The sequence below is a fragment of the Lemur catta genome, chromosome 14 (genome assembly GCF_020740605.2).
Source record: "Lemur catta isolate mLemCat1 chromosome 14, mLemCat1.pri, whole genome shotgun sequence".
NCBI lineage: Eukaryota > Metazoa > Chordata > Mammalia > Primates > Lemuridae > Lemur > Lemur catta.
Genome location: NC_059141.1, coordinates 29,399,804 through 29,408,813, shown reverse-complemented (window position 1 = coordinate 29,408,813; position 9,010 = coordinate 29,399,804). Strand labels below are relative to the sequence as shown.

The 9,010-nt window shown below is 51.3% G+C and overlaps 1 protein-coding gene across 1 annotated transcript; it reads left to right on the top strand.

Moving 5' to 3' along the window:
• Positions 1–908: 908 nt before the first annotated feature.
• On the top strand, positions 909–7,227 carry HHEX (hematopoietically expressed homeobox). Its single transcript, XM_045567804.1, has 4 exons — positions 909–1,335; positions 3,427–3,605; positions 3,834–3,884; positions 6,082–7,227. The coding sequence occupies exons 1-4, from the start codon at positions 972–974 to the stop codon at positions 6,301–6,303; spliced, it is 816 nt and encodes a 271-aa protein (XP_045423760.1). The 5' UTR covers positions 909–971; the 3' UTR covers positions 6,304–7,227.
• Positions 7,228–9,010: the final 1,783 nt, after the last annotated feature.

The window sequence follows — 9,010 nt, the reverse complement described above, 5'->3', positions numbered from 1 at the left end:
CGCCACAGCTTCAATAGAAAACATGTGCAAAACCGGGTACCGGGCTGCACGCAGCTGCGACTCCCGGGGCCTGGGGAGAGAGAGGGGACGTGGAGCAGCTCCCATTGGATCGAAGATTGCATAGCCTCTGCACGGTGCCCTAGGACCCGGGCCTCCCCTAGATTCCTGTCCCGAGCGGCTTCTGCCACCATCCTCAGGGAAGTGGCTGCGTCCAGGGTCCCCAGATGAAATGGGGTGGAGCGGCCGAGTGTGGAGCACCTGAACTCTGGCCGTCCGCACCCCTCTGGGACGCAGCTAAGGGTCGAGGATCTTTCTCCTTGGAGCAGCCCTAGGAGCGCAGGGCACTCTCCGCTATGAGCTCGGGAGGCGCCTGGGGAAACAGCCAGTGCGACCGTTACTCCAGAAAGTGCACCAGGCAGGGAGGGTTCTCTCAGGTCGGCGAAGACGCGGCCCCGCCAGCGGCCTCTGCGCTCGCCGAGTCCCGCCGCTTCTCGCCTGGGGCCGGCTGCCGCCACCCTGGGCCCGGGCCTGGACGGTGGCCCCGCACTTCGGCATACGCGCCTCCCCGCTGGGGCTAGGCGGCTGAGTCCGCGCTCCACCAGCTGCTTTCCGCGCGCCTCCCCCGACGGACGAGGCCCCGGGCTTCTCTCGAGGGCGTCCCCAGCCAGGGTGCCTGGAGAACCCAACGGCGACGGCGCCTGAGGCACCAGGGCGCAGGGTCCCCGGAGCCCAGGAGCGAGTGCGTCCCGGGGGCGGGGAGCTCGGCCGGCGGGGCGGGCTAGGGGTGGGGGCGGGAGGCGGCTCCTGGGGCCCGCGCCATTGGCCGCAGGGCCGGGCGGCAGGAAGGGGCCAGCGAGCGCGGCCCCACCCCGCGGCCGGCGGAGCCTATCGCCGGGAGCGCGGAGCGCGGATAAATGTAGCGCCGCTGCGCGGGCCGGCAGCTCTCCGAGGGGCCGGAGCGCGGCGAAGCCATGCAGTACCCGCACCCCGGGCCGGCGGCGGCGGGCGCCGTTGGGGTGCCGCTGTATGCGCCCACGCCGCTGCTGCAGCCCGCGCACCCGACGCCGTTCTACATCGAGGACATCCTGGGCCGGGGGCCCGCCGCGCCCACGCCCACCCCCACGCTGCCGTCCCCCAACTCCTCCTTCACCAGCCTCGTGTCCTCCTACCGGACCCCGGTGTACGAGCCCACGCCGATCCACCCCGCCTTCTCGCACCACTCCGCCGCCGCGCTGGCCGCCGCCTACGGACCCGGCGGCTTCGGGGGCCCTCTGTACCCCTTTCCGCGGACGGTGAACGACTACACGCATGCCCTGCTCCGCCACGACCCCCTGGGTAAGGCGGCCGGGGTCACGGCGGGGCCGAGCTGGGGCAACGGCGAGGAAGGCGCCACCCGGCAGGTGGCAGCGCCTGGGAGGCGGAGGGGGCGGAGGGGGAGGCAATAGAAAGTTGTGGCAAAAGCGATTGGAAAGCGGCTCTCGGGTGCGCGCGGGGTCGGGAGGCGCAGGCCCTGGCGGCGCGCGGCCGATCCTGACCGCACAGTGACTCAGATTGGTTTTTCGGCACCTTGCAGGCGTCGGGGCGCGCGGGCCGGGGAGACCTCGGGCGCCGACGCCGGGTCTGGCGGCCGAGGGCAGCAGTGGGCCGCGCGTGTCGCCGGGGTGGGGCCCCCGTGGCGGGAGGGACGGGGAAGGGGGTGCGCGGCGCCCCGGGCCGTCCCCTGTGGGGCAGGGATAGCTGCTGGGCCCGGGTGGTTATGGGGCTGGACCTGGTTCAACAAGCTTGTGCAGTGAAAGAGCCTGACCCTTTCCGTTCATACAGGAAACCTTGAGTTCTCGATAGGAGTAAATCTGGTTTCAGAAGCTGTTAAGTGCTTTCCTGGCTGCATGAAGCAGACCCTTCCCCCGGAGTAGTGTACGCTGCTGATTATTTTATCGACATCCTCAATACAGACAAATTCAGGAAACACTCGACTTCTGATAGCCGGGATCCGTTTTTCTGATATTGTTCATTTCCTCTGTGTGGGATGTGACTTATGGCAGCTAAAATAACCAGTTGCTTCCTATTTTTTTTTTTCGAGGCTGTTTTGCACCAGTCTGAGGCCTGACGCAAGCAAAATCTCGAAAAAACAATGCTAGCTTTCAAAGCGTTCAGGCGCAGGCCTGCCGACGCACGGACGGACGGACCGACACCTCTTTGGAGTAGGAAGCTGCAGACCTTAGGCGCCAGTGAGGAAGGGAAGCGCGGACACACTGGGCATTTAGTGCTTGCGGGGCTTGTCCCGTCAGTGTGCGGCCTAACAAATAAGTCACCCGTGATCCGCGCTGTAGGCGACCCTTGGCACCTTCGGGGTCTGAAGCCCTAGGGTAAATAAGGAGACGGGGCGCCTCCAGAGTTTTAAATTAACTCTGTTATTGACAGCTTCAGTAGGGACCCTGGAGACAATTAACATTTTAATTAATTAACATTTTAATGTCATCATTATTACGACGCAACCCCCAGCTCAGTCCTCCCGTTCCCTTCTCACCGTTAGAGGGATTGGAGGGAGGATTATATTTTAGTTCTTTTTTTTTTAAGTTATATTTTTTATTCCAGCCTCGAGGGTTTCACTGCGCGGCCCAGCATGGCTCTGATCTCCCGTTGGGGCTGGAGCCGGACCCTCTGCCGAGCCGGGCCTGGGGCGAACGTTTTCACAGAGCGCGCCCTGGGTTTCCTTGGGTTACTGCTGGGACCGCGCAGGAGGAAGCAAAGGGTTTTTCGAGATAGACCAACAGGAAACACATTGACGGAAATGTTGCCATAGCCCACGGGGTGGCTTTAACTGGCCGCCCCCGCGGGCCGGGTGTGAAATCAGAGGAGGCCGCAGCGCCCTCGGGTCAGGATTGGAGGCTCCTCGCGGGGGCGCCCAGGCCCAAGGGCTTCCCGAGGAGCCAGGCCTTGGCAGTTAACAGCCCCGCTCCTCCCCAGCACGCACACACCAGGGTATTTGGAAAGTGCGGTTCTCCAAGGGAGAAGACCTAGGGGTGCAAAAAGTTGTGTATAAATTCGAGAGCTGGTGAAAGAGAGTCATGGTATTTTAAGCCCAGCCTGTAGTGGGCATTCTTTTGGGGATGCAAAGATTTGCGTGTTTGCACACAGCTATAGGTGTGATGATTTTGTGTGTGTCAGTAAGTGTACAAGGGTGGTCTGTGTGCATATGCAGCGTAGGTGTGTGTCTGTGGGTCTTTGTGTGTGTTGTGTCTCTAGGTATGTATGTGTATTGGTGGGAGTGTGCTGGGTCCATGTGTGGATCAGTGTATGTGAACGTGTCTGGTTGGGTGGCCCACCGCATACTCCCTCCCCTTTGTAACCCTGGGGCCAGGCAGGTCTGGGGTCTGACCAGGTCACCCCAGCACCAGGGTTAACCTCTGCTCTTCCTGCCCGCAGGCAAACCCCTGCTTTGGAGCCCCTTCTTGCAGAGGCCTCTGCATAAGAGGAAAGGCGGCCAGGTGAGGTTCTCCAACGACCAGACCATCGAGCTGGAGAAGAAGTTTGAGACCCAGAAATACCTCTCCCCGCCCGAGAGGAAGCGTCTGGCCAAGATGCTGCAGCTCAGTGAGAGACAGGTGGGCGCACCCCGTGGGGCCGGGGCCTCTTCCGGGGGAAAGGCTTCTGGGGCAGGGGTCGCCAGGCCGCGGAGAGACGAGGAACTACCATGCGCTCTGGCACGTCCCGACGCGCTGTCCAGCCGGTGGAGAGTGCTTTGTCCACAGCCCCCATCCGCTTCTCCACTCATCCCCAAGTCCCTCGGGATTCTGGGCTCATGGCAAATTTTCTTCCTCTCCTTTCTGCAGGTGAAAACCTGGTTTCAGAATCGACGTGCTAAATGGAGACGACTAAAACAGGTATGGACATGGTTCTGTTTCTATGGAAATAAATATTTTTATCATGTTATCTCAATGCGAGGCTGTTATGGGTTGTATGCAAAAGTCATTTGAGAGACTATTTAACCTCTTCACCTTGATTAAAAAGACAAATAGTCTTGCTGAAATTCAGGATGAGTTGCTCAGGTGGCAGTAATGCTAAAAGCACCTAATGCAGTTCCTATATCAATTATGCTTGGGTTTTCACACACAGGCTAGTAAAACTCCTAGCTAATTGTTTTATAAATCCCATATGTTGTTTATCTAATTAACGCAGGAAAGATAAAGTAATTGACAGTAAATGACTTAAGCAGTTATCTTTGGGAGAAAATTGTTTCTTTTATTTACACAGCCATAATAAAACCAGGCAGCACTCAAGGGTAAATATAGGGAAACAAACACCTTTAAGTCTTGTTTGCACTGTTTTTTAGAAGAATTAAATATCAAAGAGTTTAAAAATTATTTTCTGTCTAATGCTAGTTCGTAAAATGAAATATAACACATGTGAGAAAATATCCAAGCCTGTTTGGAAAGTAGCTTAAACTTTCTAACAGTCTTTCTTCCAATGACCTTGTTATGCAACATGTGATAAAAAGTAAAGGCTAACAATAATTCAGCTTTTAAAGAAGCTCTATTGACGTAAAGCTAAAGATTCATTTTTGATGTCCTACTCTTGAGTATGGTTCTCCAAAGTTGGCTGACGGTTTCTAAATTGTCATTTGCCGATGCATATATTTTATAATAAAATATTTTAAAACAATGAGTGGGGAAATTTAAAGCAATGTAGATTTTAAAATTTATTGAGGATTAGTTTTTCATTAAAAACAAGATGGTATCCCAAAGAACACTTTGAAACAGAAAATAAAATTCCTGTAATTTCATTACTGTGACAAAATTTAATCTTTGCAGATTCCCTGTCCATTTCTGACCTTGTACATCTATTTGTTACATAATTATATGCCTAGTGAATATATTATTCTATAGTCTTGTTTTTAAAAAAAACTTAGGATATTGTAATGTTTCTAAGTATTGTTTCTGTCAATTTTAGGCAAGCACAGGATCAAAAATTCACTGACTCATTTGGTTCTTGGTCAAAGGCTTGACTTTAGTTTATGTAAAATAGGACTTTTAGAATAGTGGTTTCTATGTACTGTGGGAATATTTTCTAGAAATTTACCCCAGATTTTATGTAAACTGTAGCTAATTGTCTCCCTTCTCAGTTGGCAACATTTCTTCCAGTTCTGCACTTTTTCTTTGCCATGATTTTGCATGTAAATGTTTATGAATTCACTCCAGAAAATGAATGAAAAAGGATCCACTCTAATAATTTTAAAAACTTTCTTTTTAATTCATTTAGCATTCTTACTCTTAAAATGTCTAGAACTCCTGTTAGTTGGTAAGATTTAAAATATTTAAAGAATGAAGGCTGGGCACAGTGGCTCACACCTGTAATCCTAGCACTCTGGGAGGCCAAGGCAGATGGATCGCTCAAGGTCAGGAGTACGAGACCAGCCTGTGCAAGAGGGAGACCCTGTCTCGACTAAAAATAAAATAAAATAAAATAAAAAGAAATTATCTGGCCAACTAAAAAATATATATAGAAAAAAATTAGCCAGGCATGGTGGCACATGTCTGTAGTCCCAGCTACTCGGGAGGCTGAGGCAGTAGGATGGCTTAAGCCCAGGAGTTTGAGGTTGCTGTGAGCTAGGCTGACGCCACGGCACTCACTCTAGCCCGGGCAACAGAGTGAGACTGTCTAAAAAAAAAAAAAAGAATGAAGATAGGGTATATCAGTACTGACCTGATTTTCTTTCCCCTTTAAACTTTTAAGAATATTGAAACAATGGGTCTGTGTTAAGTAACCGGAATTGGTGTTAAATTGATATAATACATTTACACTTATACTCTTGACTGATTCTTATCTGGCAAGCGTGTAATCTTTCTCTGGCATGATAGGAACTGTTCTCTTCTTTGTCTGATGCGACAGGAACTTTTCTGTTTTTCCCAAATGAGAAAGAAGCACAAGAATGTATTTTCTGAATAAAAAGATTATAGCTGAAAACACTTGATAAACTAAAAATTAAAAAGATAGTGCAGGATGAAAAGACATTTTGATTTATGCCTCTCACCTCTGTATTTCATGATCCTACCAATCTCCATTTTCATTTCCTTTATTCAGGAGAACCCTCAAAGCAATAAAAAAGAAGAACTAGAAAGTTTGGACAATCCCTGCGACCAGAGGCAAGACTTGCCCAGTGAGCAGAATAAAGGTGCTGCTTTGGATAGCTCTCAGTGTTCGCCCTCCCCTGCCTCCCAGGAAGACCTTGAATCAGAGATTTCAGAGGATTCAGATCAGGAAGTGGACATTGAAGGCGATAAAGGCTATTTTAATGCTGGATGATGACCACTGGCATTGGCATGGACTCCGGAATGACATTTTGCCACAGAAAATCTTCATAGAAGAACTGGAAAGCTATATGAGAAAGGGAACTAATTTTCTGATGTTCTGCAAACCTAAAATATTTGGTGTGTATTGGGTAATTAAGAAACCCACATTGAAATCTTAATTTTGACTTTAGGTTGTTTTGACAAAGTGACTTTTTTTTTTTTTTTAACAAAGCCTCTGTGTCACTTGAATAAAGTGACTTTTACTCACAGTGGTTAAATTCACCCCCTTTTAAAAAAAAAGTAAGTTGTTATTTCTATTTATAAAAAGTAATTTTGAACTGTTGTTAAATTTTAAATTATAACTTTAAAGGTTTTAATAGGATCTTCTGAAATGACTTTTCTGTAATCCGTATCTACATCTTAATGGAAAAACAAAGGGGCACCCCAAAACCAGAGGTATGCCTTGGAAAAGGGGCCCACATTTCAGGCAGCCTTGGAATATTTTAAAAGGAGACATTCTTTAGTTTTATATGACACTCTTACACTGTTGCCTTAAATCCAAAACCATTTCAGAGCTCTTGAATTGGGGATATGTATTCTTTTTGTCAGAGGGAGAGATGGGGGGTGGAGTAGAGAGATCCGATAAGAATCTTAAATGCTTGTTTTGCACTGTCACTTAGTACCTGTTTGACCAAGGTGTTAAGGGGATAGTACAGTCCAAACAGAAACTGACTCATCGATGACTAAAATTAATCTCAGATGACCTATAGAAGTCGCAGGCTAATTAAATGTAAGTAGAGTGTAGATATTGTGCTTTATCTCAATGTTTATAACGTGTGTAAATAGAATTGTTCCCTGTAAAAAACAAATGGCCAATTTTTTTTTAAACGAGTAATTTGTCTATAAAATAAATCCGTCCGTGGGACGACTGACCTCATCGGACGTCTCATTCTTTGATTTTTAAAAATCCTGGCACATCTTTTCCTAAAGCGCCTCCCGGGTGCCTGGCGCGGTGCTGGGCGCTGGATCCCGCTGGGGCTCTCGCTCTCGGCGTCCGGGGAGCCCGGTTCCGGGCGCGGCCGGCGGGTGGGCGGCTGCAACGTGGTCTGGGGCCTTTGCCGGGGTGGGGCGGGGCTGGGGGGGCGGACCCCGAGCCGGGCAGGTTCGAGCCCCGGGCGTGCCGGGCGGCGGGAGGAGCCCGGGCCGAGGCCGGCTGCGCCGCAGAGCGCGGGGCCGCCAGGGCCCCATCGATTCGCTGGGCCGCCGCGCTGGCCGGGGCCGCCGTCCTTGACCGGCGTGAGTCAACACCGCGTCATACCCCGGTGGCCCAGGCTCAGGAGCCGGCTCCGCGCGGCGGGGCCCGGGCCGGGGGGGATCCGCATGGGGGGATGGGGGACCCTGGCTGGGAGGAGCGGGCAGATAGTTTGTGCTAATGCAGCGGTTCTCGAACGCAGCCAGCTTCAGAATCACCTGCAAGGCTTGTTGAAATCATTGTCGGCCCCATTCCTAGAGTTCTGATTTTGGTAGGTCTGGGCTGGGACAGGGAATTTGCATTTCAAGCAAGTACTGATGCGATGCCAAAGCTGCTGGTCCGGCGACCAGTGCTTTAAGAAGCACTGATCCAAGTGCACTTATGTGGCAGAAGCAGGCGGGACCAGCACTCCTCCCTCCCACCCCACCTGCTTCCCTCCAGGTAACTCCTGCCCTTGCTGGGATGGGGCTGGGGAGGAGTGCAGGGCTGAGAGGGGAGAAAAGGGAGGGAAAGCAGAGGAACAGGGCCTCTCTGGGGTGGTGGTGGAAGTGAGGTCTGGTGGCTGAGCAGAGAAGGGCCCAGGGTCAAAGAAGGGGTAGAAGGAGAGAGCTGAGATGAGGTTGGTGTGGGGCTGAGGGGTATTGCCAGCCTGCATCCAACTGCTTGCTTAGCTGAGCCATCAGGTCTCTGACATTCCAGGAAAACAATGACAGAGACCTGTGGGGGGAAAGGGCCAGAAATCTCTCCCTCTTGCCTTGGCCTCCAGGGAGGCCTCTAATTCCAGGGAGGGCCTGTGAAGGAATGACCGTACCCCTGGCCTGGTGGACCAGGGCTGTGGCTCCCCAGACAAACATGGAGTGAAAAGTCTTTGCTCTTAGGAGGTTGTCATATTCTTCTACTTCCTTAGATTCCAAGAAGGCCCCTGGAATTGCAGGTGAATTTAGATTTCTGAGAAAATTAGTACTGGTCCTTAAGCAGAGAGGTGTGCATAGACCTGGAAGTTTGACGATTTGGATTGGAGTTTTAGTTCTTGGCCTCAATTTTCTCATTTGTACAATGAAGATGGTCTAGTAGTTGATCTATCTCCATGGCCCCTTCCAGCTTCCAAATTCCCAGCTCAGTTCATGCTGTCTTTATTGTTCTGCCTGCTCTGCATGTCTCCTTATGTCTACTCAACGTTGGTGCCCAAAGTGGCCATCCAGTGGGAGAATTTCCCTTCCCATCAGCTGCAGGGTCCAAGCTCCAGACCCTGCCTAACAGGTTACATCAAGGTTTCAAAGGTCGTAATCAGTCTCGTCTGAAAATGGGATTGTTTCTATCAGATTTTTAGAGAATGAGAAGCTTGTGGACCTAATATTGAATCAAAGTAATCCTGAAATCTGTGTGTGTTTTGCTTCTGGAGATAACCCCTGGTTAATGTTTATTCTTGAGAGAAACTGTATCATGACTATTAAGCAGAGAAATACCG

Excerpts from the sequence above, each read along its gene's own strand:
- HHEX (XM_045567804.1), top strand. The coding sequence starts at position 972 with ATGCAGTACCCGCACCCCGGGCCGGCGGCGGCGGGCGCCGTTGGGGTG. Across the intron at positions 1,336-3,426 it reads GCTCCGCCACGACCCCCTGG|GCAAACCCCTGCTTTGGAGC; the intron begins GTAAGGCGGCCG and ends TCCTGCCCGCAG. Across the intron at positions 3,606-3,833 it reads TGCAGCTCAGTGAGAGACAG|GTGAAAACCTGGTTTCAGAA; the intron begins GTGGGCGCACCC and ends TCCTTTCTGCAG.